The 19,485-nt window shown below is 48.8% G+C and overlaps 9 protein-coding genes across 9 annotated transcripts; 3 read left to right on the top strand and 6 right to left on the bottom strand.

Annotated features, from left to right (window-relative positions):
* Positions 1–166: 166 nt before the first annotated feature.
* On the bottom strand, positions 167–1,982 carry BGW36DRAFT_395289 (uncharacterized protein; the record flags this gene model as incomplete). Its single annotated transcript, XM_046218024.1, has 5 exons — positions 167–623; positions 715–908; positions 932–1,303; positions 1,340–1,623; positions 1,925–1,982. The coding sequence occupies 5 exons, from the start codon at positions 1,980–1,982 to the stop codon at positions 167–169; spliced, it is 1,365 nt and encodes a 454-aa protein (XP_046073837.1).
* A 601-nt stretch (positions 1,983–2,583) lies between these two features.
* On the bottom strand, positions 2,584–3,663 carry BGW36DRAFT_446492 (carbon-nitrogen hydrolase; the record flags this gene model as incomplete). Its single annotated transcript, XM_046221707.1, has 1 exon — positions 2,584–3,663. The coding sequence occupies one exon, from the start codon at positions 3,661–3,663 to the stop codon at positions 2,584–2,586; it is 1,080 nt and encodes a 359-aa protein (XP_046073836.1).
* Positions 3,664–4,175: 512 nt separating this feature from the next.
* Positions 4,176–5,292, top strand: BGW36DRAFT_424966 (uncharacterized protein; the record flags this gene model as incomplete). Its single annotated transcript, XM_046220045.1, has 3 exons — positions 4,176–4,329; positions 4,380–4,542; positions 4,608–5,292. 3 exons carry the CDS (start codon positions 4,176–4,178, stop codon positions 5,290–5,292), a joined length of 1,002 nt encoding a protein of 333 aa, XP_046073835.1.
* A 532-nt stretch (positions 5,293–5,824) lies between these two features.
* On the top strand, positions 5,825–6,271 carry BGW36DRAFT_272902 (uncharacterized protein; the record flags this gene model as incomplete). Its single annotated transcript, XM_046210162.1, has 1 exon — positions 5,825–6,271. A coding segment is annotated over one exon (447 nt), but the record flags the coding sequence as incomplete, so codon positions are not given.
* A 202-nt stretch (positions 6,272–6,473) lies between these two features.
* On the bottom strand, positions 6,474–9,100 carry BGW36DRAFT_395287 (pyridoxal phosphate-dependent transferase; the record flags this gene model as incomplete). Its single annotated transcript, XM_046218023.1, has 4 exons — positions 6,474–7,498; positions 7,662–7,792; positions 8,253–8,485; positions 8,585–9,100. 4 exons carry the CDS (start codon positions 9,098–9,100, stop codon positions 6,474–6,476), a joined length of 1,905 nt encoding a protein of 634 aa, XP_046073833.1.
* A 305-nt stretch (positions 9,101–9,405) lies between these two features.
* On the bottom strand, positions 9,406–11,653 carry BGW36DRAFT_395286 (fungal-specific transcription factor domain-containing protein; the record flags this gene model as incomplete). Its single annotated transcript, XM_046218022.1, has 5 exons — positions 9,406–10,235; positions 10,294–10,633; positions 10,707–11,376; positions 11,433–11,561; positions 11,613–11,653. The coding sequence occupies 5 exons, from the start codon at positions 11,651–11,653 to the stop codon at positions 9,406–9,408; spliced, it is 2,010 nt and encodes a 669-aa protein (XP_046073832.1).
* Positions 11,654–11,788: 135 nt separating this feature from the next.
* On the bottom strand, positions 11,789–13,499 carry BGW36DRAFT_446481 (high-affinity nicotinic acid transporter; the record flags this gene model as incomplete). Its single annotated transcript, XM_046221706.1, has 5 exons — positions 11,789–12,150; positions 12,219–12,944; positions 13,006–13,121; positions 13,176–13,315; positions 13,380–13,499. 5 exons carry the CDS (start codon positions 13,497–13,499, stop codon positions 11,789–11,791), a joined length of 1,464 nt encoding a protein of 487 aa, XP_046073831.1.
* Positions 13,500–13,834: 335 nt separating this feature from the next.
* Positions 13,835–15,311, top strand: BGW36DRAFT_446476 (dipeptidyl aminopeptidase). Its single transcript, XM_046221705.1, has 3 exons — positions 13,835–14,108; positions 14,176–15,049; positions 15,112–15,311. Exons 1-3 carry the CDS (start codon positions 13,850–13,852, stop codon positions 15,266–15,268), a joined length of 1,290 nt encoding a protein of 429 aa, XP_046073830.1. The 5' UTR covers positions 13,835–13,849; the 3' UTR covers positions 15,269–15,311.
* Positions 15,312–15,382: 71 nt separating this feature from the next.
* On the bottom strand, positions 15,383–19,482 carry BGW36DRAFT_446472 (Hydantoinase B/oxoprolinase-domain-containing protein; the record flags this gene model as incomplete). Its single annotated transcript, XM_046221704.1, has 4 exons — positions 15,383–15,484; positions 15,513–16,238; positions 16,299–18,433; positions 18,507–19,482. 4 exons carry the CDS (start codon positions 19,480–19,482, stop codon positions 15,383–15,385), a joined length of 3,939 nt encoding a protein of 1,312 aa, XP_046073829.1.
* Between the last annotated feature and the right edge of the window lie 3 nt (positions 19,483–19,485).

The following is a 19,485-nucleotide window of genomic DNA, read 5'->3' as shown; positions in this document are numbered from 1 at the left end:
AATCTTGGTTTTTTATGTGCCAGTGATAGAGCCGCTCTGTGCTGTATTGTATAGGTTTCATAATCCCCGTCTTCCAAGTCTCTTAAGGGCATCGATGACCACTCCATTATTATCTTCATGCTTGAGAATCGAGTGATCATGCTATAGACTTGGGACGCCACAAATCTCACTCTCCCTCGATCACCCCTGCGGGCAGTTGACCAAGCTTTCCAACGAGAAGGTGACCGTTTTCTCTCTTTAAGAAATTCCCAAATCCCTTCGCTCCAGTCACACTATCCTTGTCTGCATCCCATACAATCTCACCCCGCAACATCGTAAAGCGAGGCCAGTTCCGAACACGCATCCCTTCAAATGGCGTATAATCAACCCCGTGGTGGAGTTTCTCCTGTGCAATAGTTTTCTCGCCTTGATTGTGTGGATTCCAGATCACTAGATCTGCATCAAATCCTGGCATAATGGATCCCTTCCGCGTCAACACATATAGTCTGGCCGGATTGCCCGATGTGAGTTGCACAAAACGAGCCAGGCTCAGTCGGGCTTTCCCTTTCGGTAGACATCCTTCCGATTCACTGAAAAGAAGAGAGAGTCGGGTCTCAATTCCTGGGATTCCTTTGGGGATTTTACTAAATTTGGGAATTCCATCAATCATGCCAGCATTTTTCCCTTGCGGATGGTCATATTTGGTGGGCGTGATCTGATGAGAATACCGTGAACGTGTCGTTTGAAATTCCGCGCCAGAGAGCTTCGAGATCTTCTGGGTTGTGGCGAAGCGGAGGGGAACACACCCCCTTGGCACCATGGAAGACATCATGCTCGTGGTTTGCCAGTTTGTCAGGCAATAGGAACAGATAATGGGGGCATGTCTCTGCATGGATCGGAAGTAATCTCGTTTGCGCTTCCCTGATATGCTTCATGGCTCCATCGGAAAAACGTGGACTAGTAGCACCGGAGCATCTACCAATTCTGCGAGTCGAATGGCACGGTATGACACTTCGCCTTCAGCCATTTTTGGTGCCGAAATCGCGTGGAAGAAAGGGGCCGTGTTCTCGTTTCTCTCAAGCCCCTGGACCAGGAAATTAATCATATCGCTGTTCTCAGCATGAATCATGGTTGTCAGTCCCAGCGAGCGGCATGCAAGCATAGTATCGAGGAGTTGACGGTCGGACAGTTTGTACAAGTTGTAAGTCATATACAGTTTGACGCTTGTTATACCTTCTTCCTTGGCAATCAGAGGCAATTCCTGCCCAAGAATTGTTGCGCTGGGATTCGTGAGAATAAAATGAAATCCGTAATCACAGTAGCTCTGGCCGCGCGCTTTTCCATGATCCTATTCAAGGACCGGGAACAAGGATGTCATCTCCTTCGTTTGCGATACAAATGCAAGTACGGTCGTAGTGCCTCCAGCGACTGCACTGCGTGAACCAGTCTCCCAGGTGTCTCCAGTCGGTGCATTTCTTTGCACCAGATGCACGTGCGAATTGACACCACCGGGTGTAATGTATGCGCCTTGCGCATCAATGATATTGGTCTCGGGGCCTTCGGGCAGATCATATCCTATGAGAGATATTTTCCCCTTGGAGATTCCAATTTCTTGCCCGGCGGGAAGCACGCCGCTTCCGTGACCTGATCGAAATCAGTCTGCTGAAACAATTGACATCCTTGGGCCGTAGCATATCTGAAGACGTTGACAGCTTGGACAGGGTCATCGAGGGATCACTCACAATGAGACCGTTTCTCACGATAGTATCCAGCCCCCTGGTGGCTATGGTATGATCGGTTGAATTAAGAGTGCGACTCTATCTAGAGAAGGGGTTTTGCGGCTATCGATCCATATCCTTTGTATATTTCCTAGGTGAGTCTCGAATTTCTCATCTGTACAGAGTTTCGACCCTAACAACTCCAATTTGAAGTTTACCGACCTTACCATTACCAATTCGTGTATTTGATGTTCTCAGAGCTGATGGTAGACCATCACGGGCCATGTCTGGCCTGGGGTTCTGAACCCTTCAGACGCTTTCTCCGTCTTTGTCCTTCATTCACAGCCTAGGTGTGGTTACTGAGATTTGTCAGCGCTTGGATTGAGGATGAAGTGCCGTAGACCAAGCTATTGGCTTAAGATGAGTAACTCACATTGGGGGAACTTATGGCTGTGCGGTTGAAGTTTACAGGAAGAAATGCTACTTTTGTGCATCTCAGTAAGGACTTACATGAGAAGAGGTTCTGGCGGGCCCGGCATACATGGATGAATTTGGGTACGGCGCTAGCGTCCCCAGTGTTCTTAAGCCTGGCCAACTGAAGACTCGGGTCACTGTAAAGACATTCGAGGAGTCTATCAAGGGGTTGGATCAAAAGCTTCTGCAGGGCCTACAGAGTTGACTCTAGTACTCGAATGCAGAGGGGAAGAAACAACGTACAGTATGTCTGGATATGGGTCTCGTTACACGAAAAGCGTTTAGCTACGGGGATTTACGAATATACAAATTGACCGATTCAATACATGGGAATATATGCTCCAAATACAAAACACACCACACTCATATGTAGGTACATGTTAAGGGTCTCCATAATTTCATCGTCGCCTGATCATAGCAAGTCTGGCTCAATAACCCCAGTCTGATCCAGAATAGGATGGTAGTGTTCAGGTCGACGTTGCTTCTCAAACGCGAAAACAGTACTCTTAGGTCGGTGGCAATCTGCCAAGTCAATTGTTGCCAGAACCAACTCGTCATCCTTCGTTTGAGCTTCCTTGATAATGTGCCCAAGCGGATGCACAATGATAGTACCACCCACCAAGGGATTCCCATCTTCAGCGCCTGTCTTTGCCACATTGATGCTAAAACAGGCATTCATATAACTGTTTCCCTGGCAGGAAAGCTTATGGTGCAACATTACCATCTCCTCGGCCGCTTCAGGAGTTAGATCCAGCTGATGCCCACTGGCAGTAGTCGGGAATGCAGTGGTATTATATCCACAGCATAAAATCTCCATTCCTTGGAGGCCGTACACGCGCCACGCCTCGGCCCAACGTCGATCATTGCAGATGAGCATTCCAATGATCGGATCGCCTTTGCCAGCTGATTGTGCAGCGGTATACTGGCCGCTCGACTTTAGTGCACCCTCGACAAGCCCGGGCGCTCTGAATGCCGGGAATCCAAGGTCTCCCGGGCGGAAATAGCGCTTCTCTAACTGCTGAACGGCGCCAGGCTCAGTACGAGGCTCCACGGTGCCTGGAAGATGAACTTTGCGATATTTCCCGACAATTTTTTTTGCATTCGCTGAGTAGTAAACACTGGAGTTGTAGTCGATATGGGTTCCGTCTTTTTGAATACTGCGTTCCGCGTAGCCCACATACACATCAATACCCAGTGCACTTGCACGGTCAAAAAGAGGCTTGACGTTTGGGGACTGCTCAATTCCACTCTTACTGGGATCTTCGACGTCAAAATATTGGTCCAAGTCTGCTTCGTCGAGAAGGTATCGTGGGAAGAACGTGGTGAAAGCAAGCTCTGGGAAGACTGCAAGTTTTGCTCCTTGCTGCGCGGCCTGTTCCAAAAGCAATAGCATGCGCTTTAACACATCTTGCCGAGAGTCTGCATGATGAACAGGACCAAGCTGGCAGGCAGCGACGGTCACCAACCTGGGCGACGAAGTCGTGGAACTCATCGTGATTGTGAAGATTGTTTCTGAATAGGCTAATGATACGCTAGGCAGAATGGCAAACAATAAATGGACTATATCAGCACAGCAAATCTACGAGACACGAATTCGGGGTTGAAATCCGGCTATTGGTGAATTCACCCGAGGACTTTGGAGTCGGTTACGCTTATCTTTCTCCTAGTTCCGACTCCAAACTCAACGCTATCTAAGATATCCATTCCTTGGCCAACTTTCGCATACTCCATTTTGGTACGCTAGTTATCGATAGGGTTGGTAAGAATAGCCCCGCAAGGGGTTACACATTTTGCTTTTGGAGAAGTTGAAGCTCCGGACCCCAGAAAGCTTGCCCAAAGAAAATGTGGGAAAAAGAACAGCCAATAGTGATCATAATAGATATCAGTCATTATCTTGTAAACATATAGACTATGGAATTCTGATCCTGCATAAATAAGAACGGAACGTATAGCAGCTCTTGTTGGTTTGAAGTGGTTTTCTTTGTCTTGAGTTGGAAAAACAAAATGCACGACGATTCGAAAGCAGAGATACAAGATGAAGAGCACCATTCTATCAAAGATGGTGCTTTTCAATCTGAAGAGGACACAGGACACAAGCCCATTAGTATTCGAGAATATGTGGTCTCGAGACTCACCTCACTCAAGCCTCCTACGAACAGTGCTGCCAACCCGTTCAAGCTTCTTGCAATGTTGAATGCACAGCAATAGGCTTTCTTGCTGTCTCATTCCTTGCATGTTCTTGGGGCGCATTCGACTATTTTACGGTGTCGCTCACTGTTTCTGATCTCGCGGAAACTTTTGGTACCTCCACTTCGGATATCACCCGGGGCATCACTGTCGTTCTGATGTTCCGATCGGTTAGTTCCATCACGTTTGGTATTGTGGCGGATAGATATGGTCGAAAATAGTATGCTCACTCACTCATGAACTCACAAGGAATCTTCCTGCTGATGCTGCTATTAGGCCCTTTATCATCAACCTCGTGTTATCTATTGTGCTGGAGCCTGGGACAAGTTTTTGCCAAACCTATCAACAGTTCCTAGCTGTTCGCGCTCCATATGGAGTCGCAATGGGTGGCATGTATGGAATTGCAGCCGTCACCGCGCTGGAGGATTGCCCCAAAGAAGCCCGTGGTCTGGTAGCAGGTCTCATGCAACAAGGCTATGCATTCGGCTACTTGCTTGCAACCGCCTTTGCGCGTGCTCTCGTGAATACGACCAGTCACGGTTGGCGCGCCAATATTTCCCATAAATATGGTTTGCGGCATGTTTTCCAGTTCTCATTATTGTTTTCCGTCTGTGCCTGGAGCGTAATCCCGATCTGTGTCCTGGAGCTGTCCCCGGTTGCCTTCCAAGCGTTTGTAGTTGGATCGGCGTACCAGTTCGGTAATCTGGCTTCCTCGGCTTCTTCTACCATTGAAGCCACGATTGGTGAACGATTTCCTCTGCCACCGTTGACGAAAGCCGATGGTACGGTTGTCGACCGCTACTACTCCGGGAAGGTCATTTGCATTCTCACGGGGGCAGCCTATGCCTACATCATTCTACTTCTGCTTCTGGGACCGGAGAAAAAGGGACGTAGTACAGATGGTGTTGCTGATACGGACTCTGCTGGAGTTTGATTTTGTGCGTGTTGATGAAGAAAGAATCCTTCATACTCCCTGCTGGGTATATAATATTTTAGTTTCCATACTCTTTCTCGCCTTGACTCATATTATTATAGAAAAAATTTGCCTCCATTTGGTGGAGCTACATTCGGTGCGACCCAAGCAGTAGTTAGGGTTAGATGTGGTCTATCCCAGGGCCTGATACAATGAATATTGGATACTTGCAGTGTTGTCAAATTGTCGTATTTGTAAATTTTACAAATAACCTCTAATTGTTGCTATAATGATGTCGCCTGCAGTGTAAAGGTATGCAAAATGCATTGTTACAATCATTCGAACACAAACGTTATTTCCCGATTAGGAAGGTTCTAAGGAATACGGAGTGTGCATGGATATAGATGCAGACGACCCGTCCATCACCCCTTCATCTCCGAAAGGACCCCTCGGTTTCAACGCGACAGCAATATTCCGAATTGCATGCATCAGACTACACTTCAATCTTGACCCAGACCGCAGCTTGGGAACGGGGGATCCGGAAGCCACCACATCAGCCTTCTGCAACGCTCCAAGGCCCGCACAAACCCCTCAAATCTATCACGCCGTCCTCCAATGCATCCACGCTCTTTCCATTCCCGTTCGCCTCGGCGTGGAATACGTCGCGAGGACACAGACCTTGACATGGAGCACGATCCATTCCCTCTCTAACCTGGAATGCGCCTTGTTCCTGTGTAAATGGCTCGAGAAGCTCGCGTCGTGCCCGACAGATATTCATCAAGATACACTGCGCCTTCTAAGGATTATTACTAGTGTACTGCAGGAAGCAGACCTGGCACCGCCGGGTGACCGGGCCGATGAATTTGGCGCCGAACAATTACGGCGGATGGGTGCGATGCTGGTGCGATTATTGTCGGAGATACTGAAGGGCGGCCATGTTTTTGAAATGATGCAGGTGTTTTGTGACTCTCTTCGGACTTACGCCAATTTGCTCGAGAATGATCTAGATTCCGATATGACGGAATGAGTGGTGGTGGTTTTGTTTATATATACTTACGAAATATCCCTTTGTAGCCGTGGAAAATGAAACTTTATAAAACATTAAATTACTACCAATGATCTCCAGGCCGCGAGTGATATCCAACCAACCACTACTATGCCAGCATATGTTGAATATCCCTTCCTGACTCTCTCACGGGCTCTCACAACACGTCTTTAATAGCTCGAGCAACATACACCACGTTGCTCTCGTTTAATCCGCTCAAGCTCATGCGCCCATTACTCAACATGTAAATATGATGCTTCTCCCGCAGCTCCTGCACTTGTGCACTAGAAAGCCCCGTGAAGCTGAACATGCCGATCTGTTGCTCAATATGACACCAGTCCCCTTGAGCACCAATTCTCTCCAGTTCCGACTTCAACAATGCCCTGATGCTCTTGATCCTAAGCGCCATAATCCGTACATCTTCTTGCCACTTCGAGCGCAACTCAGCATCGTCCAGAACAGTATGCACAATCCGTGCACCGAACAGGGAAGGACAGGAGATTTCGGCACGAACTAATTGAACCAAGTGCGCTCTGGCTCCCTCGGGTGAAGTCGAGGATGGAGTAATCAAATGGAGCGCTCCGATGCGCTCCCCGTAGAGTCCAAAATTCTTGGATAGCGATTGACAGACGAACATGCCTGCTGGCGTTGACGACGAGGATGACGACTCGGTGAACAGCATAGAGTAGAACTCTCGAATCGCCCACGCATCTGCATCGGCATGCCCCGATGCAAACCCCTGGTACGCGCAGTCAAATACTACAAAGAGCTTCTTGCGTCCGACAACTTCGGCGATCTTTTTCCATTGTTCCCGGGTTGGATCGATACCGGTAGGATTATGGGCGCAAGCATGCAGTATCACCACATCATTCTCCTCCGCTGAACTTTCTAGCTTAGCAAGCATTCCCTCGAAATTGAGTCTCCGGGTAGAAGGATCATAATACGGATAGAGCTTTTGCGTCACATTCGGCGCGGCCTCTTTCCAGATTAAATGATGATTATCCCATGTCGGATCGGAAATGAAGACATTTTTTGGACAAAGTTTTCGGGCACAGAATATCGCGGCAAGGTGATTTGCCCCTGTTCCTGCGACGGTTTGAAGGCTTGCGATATTCTCTGATGAGGCGATTTGAGGACCGAAGAGGAGTTCACGGGCTTTGGTGAGGAATTTGGAGTCTCCGGCTATGGGGAGGTATTCGTGGTTGACTTGTTGGTTGTATAGAGTTTCTTCGGCCTGAGATGAAGTAAAGTATGAGATGGATGGATGAATTGGATTTGATTGCAGGTTGCAGTAGTCTTACCTCTCTAATGCTGGGTAGGACCCATGGCTGGCAATTGTTGTCACGGTAGACTCCTTGTCCGAGGTTGACCTTGTTAGGGAATGGGTCATCGCTGTATGCTGCTGTCAACGCAAAAGACTCTGGTAGCGGTATTACCGGTAGGTTGCCCAGGTTTTTGAGTGTCATTTTCCAAAGCCTGAAGGCGAAATGTGGGAGGTCCAGGCAGACAATGGAGAGTGTATACCTCGTCCAAGAGTCTCTTGGGAATTGTTTCGTTGTTAGAGTACAAGTCGGGGCTTAAGACTCGGTTGAGAACTAGGAGAACGCAATAAAGCAAAACAAATTCATTCATTACGGTCACCGTACTTAATCAATCGATAGACTTTGATGTACTTGAATGTCTTGCGATACAGTCTGCTCGCTCGGCTTCTTACATCCGTTGCCGACTAATCAGCCACCCGGCATCCTTTCACGATCCCAGACAATGTTTCACGATCTTTTTGTACACTTGAACACTCTCCAGCAGCTCAGATATGCCAATTTGCTCATCCTTTCCATGAGCTAACAAAATAGATCCCGGCCCATAAAGATATTTCTTATGGTCACCCTTAAGGCGTGGCACGTCTGTCCCAAAAGCCACAGCCATTGTCCCCAACCCAGGTACATCATGGTCCAAGTACAACTCTGGATACAAAAATTTCTTCTCCAGACGAATATGTTCATGCTTGGACACAGCATCCTCTACCAATCGTTCAACCAGAGGCAAGTCACTAGCCACGCGAACCGCGCAAAGCGCCGTACATTCTGCAGCCAGGATATTGTATCCCACGCCTCCACTGATCTGCCCGCAGTGAAATGTAGATGGTCCAATAATTTCAGACGAAGGGAACTGAATTTGTTCTAAGTCCATCAGAAGAGACGTCATGTTCGTAATAGCACTACGTCCACAGTGCGGATAGCCAGAGTGCGAAGGGATCCCCTCGCACACGAGCTCAAACACAAAGTGACCCTTATGGCCGACTGCAAGTTTGCCTTCGGTCGGCTCGCCGAATATCATAGCGTCCCAAGTCAAGCCCATCGAGTTAGCAGCAAGCATGCCCGGTCCACCCTTTTCCTCACCAACGACAAAAAGGAGAGATGCATCATCCGGCTGAACGAGGTTTTCTCTACGTAACTCTTCAAGGGCGATGATTTGAGCAGCAAGTGGGCCTTTATCATCGCATGCGCCGCGTCCATAGATAGTGTCTGTAGTCTCGTGGAGTGGGATATGCGGGGGAACAGTGTCCATATGTGATGACAGACAGACTCGTGTCTTGCGCGATGATCCGATGTAGGCGTAGACGTTGCATCGAGTACTATCGGGGCTGATGGGAATACGCTCGACGGTATAACCCAGTAATTGGAGGTGTTGCTCTAGGAATATACCGATGGCATTTTCTTCTTCGCTCGTAGATGGTATTTCCATCAATTGTTTGAGTAGAGTGACCACTGATTGGTTCTCCATTATGCCAGAATGGGAAAGCAGGTTCTGTATCAGACGAGTAAGCCGGAGGCAGAAAAAGATCCGATAATCGAGTGTATTGAAGTTATATGGACGTAAAAGACAGTTTCTAGCCGACAGTATCGTCGGAAACCCAAATGATAAACTATCAGGGACGATCTATGTGTGTTGATTGACTCGGGTCAAGCTCCCGACTGCCGGTTTGGAACGGATGATTTCATTCCGAATTTGATATCGTGATATCTATCATTGAATAGGAGCTATCATTTCTCTCTGACAGATATCAGTATTAGATGAGTAAATCTAAACTATTGCGCCCCGAAAAGAAACTCATCACCCAATTCGCAAGCCAAGTCTCTCAGAGATTGATCCTCGGGAACCATCCCGTCAGCCCGAGCGAACGCCTTATCCGCAAGGAAACTATCTATGAGTGGATGACCCAACGGAACACCTTCACTGAATCCCAACGATGGGCCATCTGCTTCATGGGGAGGTATCTGCGCTTCCCATATTGTCTCGCCTCCACTGGCAAGTATTGGTGAGTGCGAACCGGTCTCGTGGTTCTCTCTCATCTTTCCCACGCTAGCTCTTGTTCTCTGCAACCTCTCATAGTAGTCACAGCTAGGAATATTGCCATCTTCTTTCATAGCCTTCAGGATTGTGAACGCGTACGAAATGGCGTCGGACATGGCCACATTTGGATCCATGACGGCCGACATGATCAGAATCAGCGAGGAAGAGAAGAGGTAATGTGCATCGAAGTATCCAAAAGATGCCAGGGATCCCTCTACAAAACATCGAGATAGTATTGAATTAGAAGCTCGTGCAGCTTGAACACAGCTTTCTGCTAGCGCTAGGGTCGTTGGTGAGAATGTCGGCGGTGGAGTTACTCCGGCCGCGTCAGCCGTAAGGGAAAAGCGATGCTTGAATAGATAGAGTAAGATAGGTCGGGTCGTTGAGATAACGCACTTGTTATAATGCAGATGAAGACTTGTGACATGGCGAGGCAAGTGCTCTTGCTGCAAGCTCAGCTTTGCGGGGAGCTCTTCATCCCATTTCCTCAAACTCAGAAGGATCCGGTGTACTCTTTGCACAAAGGGTTCGTGGGTCCGTTGAGGTAAACAATATAAGTCGCTCACTGTAATTTTTTATTGGTCAGTTTCGCAAGGAATGGTACAATTGGGACTGTGACGTACGAATTTGACCTGTGATCCGGGCAAGTTTGATAGTCGCGATCAAGTGCGCAGGATCCGAAAACTCCTCTTGCTCGGATGCGCTGAGGCCTTCGTCGGTCGGTAACTCCACGTCAATCAGAGAATCGCTGATCAGTAAGGGATATCCAAGAATGGAGCTGCATAGTCGATCCAGAGTATATAGTGTCCACCAGACGCGCTTTCGATGCTCGCGCTCTACAGGGTTAAGCATCGTATCGCTTGGCAAGTTTCTATGGAGGCCCAAAGCCAAGGCCATTCTCATTGCAATCCCAATATATGTGTATGCGGATTTTGTACGCCCAAGAGCATTCGCATAGAAGCACTAGACGTCTATTGTCAGTCGAGCCCGAAGCGGTACTTCTTGTCCGTTGTTGAAGTAATGGAGCAGCACTTACAAAAAGAATCATAACCTCCACCTGCTCGACTGATGGAGTTTCATATAAATCTTGCAACAGGCCCGTAGCTTGAAGGAAGTAATCAGTGCCCGGCACACGTTGGCTCATGTTTCTTCGCTGGCGATTGGAGTACATCTCTCCCAGTGCCAGCAATATAAAGAATTTGCATATCCACACCAAATCTTGGGGTTCTTCTCCAGCACATATTCGATCCAGCTTTTCATAGAAAGTCTTCTTCAGAAGAAGATGATAATCAGTTCCTATGAACCGCACTGCAACCCCCACTAGAAGTCGAGACTGAATCCGGTCCGGCAAGACAAGATCTGGCCGTACAAGGCGATTGAAAATTTCGTGCTGAAAATATGTCGGTGGAGGCCAGGCTGCGAGATCAGTATCTTTGTCCACGCATTGTAGAAGAGTATCACCAAAGGCAACACAAGATGCTTCGCCAATATAGACTGGTGGTGATGATGACCCGGCTGCGACAAACCCAGTGGGCGATTCCAGTAGCGGGTTTGAGACATCAGTGTCCGTAAACTGCGCTGGGTTCTGGCCCTGGTCATTTGCAACACTGGGAGCCTCGTATGTGGTCTGGCACGGAGAAGCAGCACCTGGTCGCTGTTGCTGCGCTCTCAAATCTCTTACTTCTCCTTCCAACTTTTTGATGTACCTAATCGCATTGTCTTGGTTACTACGAAATTATATACGATGAACTGTCTCACTTACGTTTCTGACACCGAGACTTTCCGGTCTCGAGGTGGGAACTGGCATTGGTCGTGATTGCCTGAGACGCAGCATGCCCGACATGGCTGGATACCAGAGCACTTGATTTTTTGCGAATGACATCGCCGACAGCTGTCGATAGAATATTAGTGTGAGCCACGTACGATGCAAATGTCTACTCACGCTACGTATATGCGCCTTTGACGCTTGGCAGGGGGTGCCATGAAGAGTTGATTTCCGAGATTATGGTAGAAGAGGAGAAAAGAAGAAGCGGCGGCGCCGTTCGTTATCAGCGGAGAAACGCCTTGACTGATAAGCGTGTGGAGTCACAACCCCTAAATCTAGCAGCTGCTAATAATCTACAGTGAATACCGGAAATATACATCGTAGTCCCCTTTTTCGGGTCTCTTGTCCAATACTTCCCCTGCCTCCTCAGCTCTCTGCATCCTTGCAGCCCGCTTCTTGTTCACTATCATCATTCCAATTGACAACGCAGCCACCATGGCCAATGCTACTACCGCGAGAGCTAAACTAATAGATAACCCTTTGATATATCTCGGCGCGGACTGGGTCGTGAAAATTTGACCAACAGCGACACCTGCAGTATTTCCGAAACAAAGAGTCATTCCAACCATTGTGGCTCGCTTAAAGTGACGAGCTGTATTGTCTTGGAGCCACATGAGTGACAATCCGGTTGTTGGATAGATACCAAGGGCAACAACTAGAGATATGAGTAGATATGAGTCAATTCAATGGGGCTGATGAGACTGGCACTCAAAGGAAGCTTACCGAAACATGCGAAAAATCTTACTTTCACACTCTCCACCGAAATCAGAATTGCATATCCAATGATCAGGCATAGTAGGGGCCCAGCGAGGAAGGGACCTCGCAGACCAACTCTGTCGGAGCAGTACGCAATCGTAAGAAACCAGACAAGACCGACCATGTAGATCGGGACAGTCATTAAGTTTGCGTGCACACCCGAATATCCCAAACCGGAAACGATCTTGGGAAGGAACGTGGTGAAACCGTAGAGCGAGATATCGACGCTAAATTGGTAAATCCAGAATGCCCACCATTTGGGATCAGCGAATGCGCTCAACGACTCGGCCCAGGTAAACGCCTCATCTTGTCCCCAGTGTGGGTCATTGTCGTAGCGAGCTTGCATCATACTCTTCTCTTCACTCGTTAGAAACCACGCGGTAGTTGTGTGCTTGGGGAAGAGGCAGAAGAACATTGGCACAAGGACTAGAGTCATAGCTCCTTCAACAGCGAAAAGCCAGCGCCATCCCTCCCATCCATGAGGTCCGTGGACTTGTGTGAGGCCGTAAGCGAGAATTCCACCGAATGCGCTCGAAAACGCACTGAATGCAAAGATAACTGCAGAGCGCTTTCCTCGTTCACTCTTCTTGTACACGAGGGCGATATAAACGTTGATGCAAGGGATTAAGCCCGCTTCGAAGAATCCTGTTAGCAGTCGGCAGGCGTAGAGACCCTTCCAAGACTGTATGAATGCTGCAAAATCCTCATGTCAGTTATAAGGATCCAACGATATTATTCAAATATGCAAACCAACCCATTCCAAGAGTCGTTATTCCCCAGCAGAAAGCACACGTGGAGAGAAGAGGCTTAGGTCCAATGATTTTCAGAAGGATTGCGACCGGTCCCTCGAATGGAACGTAAGTCGCGTACCTGCAGGTCCATCTTAGAGAGCGGATTCAGTACCAAATTGAACGTGGTTCTTACAGCAAAGTAGTGGCCGTGCCAAACTGATTGCCCACCAAACCCAAGTCTTGGGGCATTCCTGCGGTTTGAGCATTTCCTATGTTGCTCCGGTCCAGGTTGGCCATCATGTAGAACAATCCCAGCAAGCCGATTGCGCAAAACTGCATGCATTTGCATTAGTTGATCTGATATCACTATGTTATGTGCAAGAACGGGGCGCCTCACGTCAAATTTACGCATCATTCGTGCCTCCTTGATTGGATCAATGTAGATTTCAATTGCGCCTTCACCGGTGTGCGGTTCGCAGACCTGTGCCGTGGGGCTCTCTGTTGATTTTGTCTCCATGTTCTGCCGATTGTACGAAATTGTAATGATGTCGAAAACAATCTGTAATGATGTCTGGCGAGCAAGTACATATACTCTGCGCTGAGACGATTAGTTTAGGGCTAAGATCAACGTTGCAGCTCATTCGTCGTATCTCCAGCTGATAACGTTGATAACCCTGTATCATCTGGTTGATCGGCTGGACCTCGTCGATGCCGTTAACCCTAACCCTAAAGATCGGCTCGCGCAGATGGTATCTACCTCTGATAAATCCCTCTCGCGGGATTTATGAGAGTGCGATACCATCTGTCAGGCCGTTTAGAATTAGTTACGTTGTTTTTGTGCCAGTATTGAGGGAGAATCAATGAGGCATGGCAAGCCAAACGCTCTATCTCGGACAAGTAGGCTCGGTCTCCACATCGTTATGTCTTTTCACCTTGTTGACTGGATCCTTATGGATCGCGTATCGACTGGGACCAAGGAATGATATTGCGGAGACGGATTATGCAGGTCGAGCAGCTCGAGTCCTCAAAAGTACTCCCTTGATTGACGGTCATAATGACCTGCCTTACCTACTTCGCATTGAGTTGCAAAACCAAATCAATGACGGCAAATTTACCTTTCAAGAAGGTAAGAACTCTCATCTGCCTTTCAAATTTGAGGAATCCAAGTTCTGAACAGATGAAACTACGTATAGGCTTGGCCAGTCATACAGACCTCAAGCGCATGCAGAAGGGCCGAGTCGGGGGCCAATTCTGGTCTGTCTTCATGGAATGCCCTGATACAGAAAATATCGACGACCCAAGTCATGTTGTTCGCGACACTCTCGAACAAATCGACGTAGCCCGTCGCTTCATCGAAATGACGCCAGAATTGAAATTCTGCGCAACGTCCTCTGATGCCGTAAAAGCATTCAAAGCCGGGAGGATAGGATCTATGCTCGGTGCAGAGGGCCTGCACCAAACCGGCTCATCGATCGCAGTTATTCGCCAGCTGTGGGATCTTGGAGTTCGATACATCACCATCACCCACAATTGCGATAACGCGTATGCGACAGCGGCGGCCACCGTGACTGCGACAGGTAAAGATGCAGGCCTGTCATTATTCGGGGCTGCCGCGATTCGCGAAATGAATCGTCTCGGTATGATGGTGGATCTGTCGCATGCTTCACATCGCACAATGAGACAAGTGCTAGAGATTACTCGATCTCCCGTAATCTTCAGTCATAGTACTTGCTACTCTCTAGCACGGAATTATCGGAATGCACCCGACGACGTGATCGAAGCTCTCAAGTCCAATGGGGGTGTTTTAATGGTCATGTTCGTCAAGAGATTTCTTAACGCGGAGGATCCCGAAGCGGCCAATATCGAAACGGTCGTCGATCATATCATGCATATTGTGGATCTTGCAGGATGGGATCACGTCGGTATCGGAGGTGATTTTGAGGGTACTGCCACGCTAGCAAATGGTATTTCCTCGGTGGCAGACTATCCACGGTTGATCGAGGCTGTGATGCGACGAGGAGCGACGGATAATCAAGTGAAGAAACTGGTGGGCCTTAATATTTTGAGGTATTGTTAATCTGGAACCACGCAAAATGGAATGACTACTTGTGTAGACTGACAATTATCAGGGTCTGGGCTGCAAATGAGCGTAATGCAAAAGTCCTCGCCGATGAGCTACCAGTTGAAGAGGTTTGGGAAGGAAGAAGTTGGTCAAGATGGAACAATCCGCTCCCAAACATGATTCCAGGTAATCCGGATCGTATACCTGCTCGAGATTACCAATGAAAGTGAGGTTATGCAAAATGTAGTTTTGAAAAAAGTATTCGATGTGTAATTTTCGGGGATATTAGCTATTTCACAGTTCGTTCCTGAAATATAATTGAAAAAAGATCATCATATCTAATCTCGCCTCATGCTAGACTCAATTACTAGTAGCCGTCGAACTCCTCTCTGAAACACTCCCTTGAGTTCGAAGAATCGACGCAGCCGGTACAAATTTGTCTTTAATTTTGAAGATATCCAGCAAAACCTGTTCTTGCTTCATATTCGGATCCTTACCATAGCCACCACCTCCAGGCGTGTAGACAATGATATGATCACCAGCGCTCATCTGCGTCGTGGCCTTACCACCAAGACTAATATACCGGCTACTCCCATCTGGATACTTCCTCAGCCAGATATTGACACCTCTCTTCCCCTCCTCGCCACCGGCCATACCGTACGGCGCAACCACACGCCTTTCTGAAAGGATTGATACCTGCATTGGTAACCGGAACTCAATGTCGCGGATACACCCATCACCACCACGGTGTCGACCAGCGCCACCACTTCCCTTCCGAATTAAAAATTCGTGGAGGATAACTGGATACCGTCTCTCGAAGGTCTCGGGGTCTGAGATGCGGGTGTTGGTGATGTGCGTGTGAACACCACTCTCGCCATCCCAGTCTGCGCCAGCGCCAGAGCCGCCGGCGATTGTTTCGTAATAACCAAAGCCCTTGGTGACGACGCCAGTGGCGGGATCAGTGCCACCGTAGCCGAACGTTAAGTTGTTGCAGGTTCCTTGCGAAGCTGCGGCTGCACGGAATGCCTTGAAGATCAAATCCACAATTCGTTGCGATGTCTCGACATTGGAACCCACGGTGGCTGCTTTGAGGGAAGGAGACAGGAGGGTATTAGGTGGACAAATCAACTTGATGGGCTTGAGGCAGCCCTGGTTGAGTGGGATATCGGATGAAATCATTGATCGAAGGCAATACTGCAACAAGCGTGTCAGTCAGACATCTTCAACCAGGAAGATCATTGAGTTCTAACTTACCATAATTCCAGAGTACATGATAGCTGGCGGACAATTCAAGTTGCCAAAGTGCTCAGGCCCGGTTCCGGTAAAGTCGAACACCGCATCTCCACTCTCTTCAATGGTTATTTTCAAAGCCAAAGGTGTCCCATCATCGATATAATCAATTGCTTCCAAGGGCTGTCCTTCGAACTTCTGAGCAATGACCTTGAGAAGATCACGGGTGGCCTGGCTGGCGTTGTCCTGGATTGCCTGCATGTAATATTGGACCACAGGCCAAGTGTACTCCTTGATCAATGACTTGATCAGATGGATGCCTTTGTTATTCGAAGCAATCGCGGCTTTGAGATCAGCGATGTTATCGCGGAGAGTACGAGTGCCACTTGAGCCGGGATACGACGCAGGTATATCGACGAGAATTTCGATCAAGCCCGGTTCGTCAAATTCGCCCTCCTTGACTACCTTGAAGGATTCCACCGCCGCTCCTTCTTGCCAGAGCTCCGTGGAGTGTGGAGGCATGGAGCCTGGCTGGATACCTCCAATATCTGCGTGGTGACCTCTGTTGGCAACGAAGAAGAGGATCTTTGTAGGATTGTTGTCATCATCAAAGACAGGCGTGGTGACAGTCAGATCTGGTAAATGAGTGCCGCCCGCACTAGGATGGTTGCTTAGAAGGACGTCACCGGGCTTCAACTCGCCGGGTTTATATCGGCGAGCTTGATAGGCAATTGCATAGCTCATTGAACCCAGATGGCCGGGAATATGAGGTGCATTGGCAACCAGACTGCCATCTCCTGAGAAGACAGCGCAAGAGTAATCCAGTCGCTCCTTAATGTTCACTGAAATTGAGGTCTTCTGCATAGTCTGTCCCATCTGCTCTGCCACGCTCATGAAACGGTGACCAAAGACACTGAGCTGTACAGGATCAACGGCATCAGTACTGATTTCAGGCCTTTCCGTTCCCGAAATTTCAATTACGACATGCTCTGGTAGGATGATAGCTTCGCTGGCTGGGTCAATGATGATCGTTTGAGTCTTGTCAATAACTATGGCAGGACCGTTGATACGGGTGCCAGGCAAAAGGTCCTTGAGCGAGTAAAGGCCAACCTCAACCCAGCCACACTGTTCAAAGTAGACCTTGATTTTTCTGTCTAGCTGAATTGGAGTCGAAGGCGGCGAATCGACAAACTTCTTCAGTTCCGCGCATGGACTGGAAAGACTCACATCCATACCCTTACCGATACTTCTCACCCGAACATCGTCGATCAGAATCTCTCGGGGCTGCGTGAAACCAAATTCCTGCCAATGGCGGGCGGCAAACGCATTTCCAAAGTCTTCAAAGTTGTTGGTCTTGGGCATAGCAATCATCAGTGCTGTATCGCTTCCCTGATAACGCATGTTCAAGAATAGCTCGTGGCGAATCTGGGACTCTGAGAAGCCCTGAGAAAGTAGGCCTGCGACGCCAGCATTCTTAAGTCTGGCAAACCTCTCCTCGAGTCGGGGGATAACTTCCACATTGAAAGATGTTGCTTCGGGCTCTTGGTTCTCAACGACCACATCGGCGAGAGCCATTCCGTACGCGGATAAAATACTCGAGTAGCGAGGGATAAGCGCTCGTCGAATTCCAAGATCTCTCGCAATGGCAACCGCGTGCTGTCCACCAGCTCCACCGAAGCAGCAAAGGTTATGAGTGGCAGTCTCAAATCCACGACCCTCGCTCAAGGTTCTGATAGGGCGAGTCATAGTTGCATTCGCAATTGAGAGGAATCCCACCGCCACTTGCTCTGGCGTGAGTTGAGAAGAGCCATCTTTCTCGGCATTGATGACTGCTGTAAGTGATGTGAATTTCTCCTTGACAATGGCCAAGTCAAGGGGCATTGGGAAGTATTCAGGAATAACGCGCCCGAGGAAGAGATTGGCGTCCGTCACGGTCAAAGGTCCCCCCCGTCCGTAGCACGCTGGCCCCGGATGGGCTCCAGCGCTATGAGGACCAACTTTGAATAGACCATTCTCCCAGAAGAGCATTGACCCACCTCCAGCAGCCACTGTGTTGATGTCAAGCTGTGGAGTCTGGATAGTCACTTGGGCAATGGTGCTTTCAAAGATGTGCTCTAGGGTTCCGGCAAATCTGGCGACGTCGGTGCTAGTACCACCCACTAAACATCTGTCAGTATGGAAAGACTTATCGGGGCCCGAGCTAGCCCATATCCCTGGAATGCCACAACTTACTATCAAACGCCAACACGGGCGTTCCATCCTCTGCATCATAGCATGTTCGAGACATGCCAATAACACCGCCAGCTGGTCCACTCAACACACCTCGAAGGCCAGAGAAATTCGCAACCGAGGTCAATCCACCATCGGATTGGTTGATGAAGACCTTTCTAGAATTATCATCTGCTAGTTCGCCCTTGAACCCTTTCCTAAATCCATCCAAGTACTTCTCGGTCATAGGCGAGAGATAAGCATCAGCCACAGCTGACTGGCTGCGAGGAACGATTTTCGCCATAGCTTGTAGCTCTGACGAGATTGTAACTCTGAAGCCAAGCTCCCGCGCAATCTTTGCGACGGCAGTCTCATGCTCTTGAAATGTGTATGAGTGCATAAGTGCAAGGGCCACTGAGCGATAGCCTCGGTCCCAAAGGGAAAGCAGGTCTTTTCGAACTGCCTTCAGATCTGGTGAGCGTAACACGCGCACGACTTCCCCCGTAAGGCCAATCTGCAGCTCCGTATCAGAATCCACGTCAATCGTCCTAGGCTCTGAATCCTCTGAAAACCCTTCAATCGTAACTCTCTCGTCGATCTCGACCACGGCCTCATATAATTGAGTCAACCGCTGTACTGAGAGATCGAAGATATTGGGTCGAGCCTGGTTTCCAATCTTGAGAAGATCCCGGAATCCCTTGGTAATTAGCAAGGCAACCCTTTCGCCTTTGCGCTCGAGCAATGCGTTCGTGGCGACTGTAGTACCCATCCGAATGGACTCCACAGGCTCGAGATCCAAAAGTGTACCTTGGGGAATGACGGAGCCACTGGCGATCTCTAGGATTTGTCGGATACATTCTGTAGGCGCATCATCGTATTCGCCCGGTGATACGGAAAGAACTTTGAAGATGATATCGGTAGGATGGCCAGGGATTTGGGCCCATGCGTCTGTGAATGTGCCACCGCGGTCGATCGCGATTCGAATGCCAGTCTGTGCCATATT

Source organism: Talaromyces proteolyticus (assembly GCF_021365285.1).
Source record: "Talaromyces proteolyticus strain PMI_201 chromosome Unknown BGW36scaffold_4, whole genome shotgun sequence".
Lineage (NCBI taxonomy): Eukaryota > Fungi > Ascomycota > Eurotiomycetes > Eurotiales > Trichocomaceae > Talaromyces > Talaromyces proteolyticus.
The sequence above is the reverse complement of the archived record's forward strand: the minus strand, read 5'-3'. Positions and strand labels throughout refer to the sequence as shown.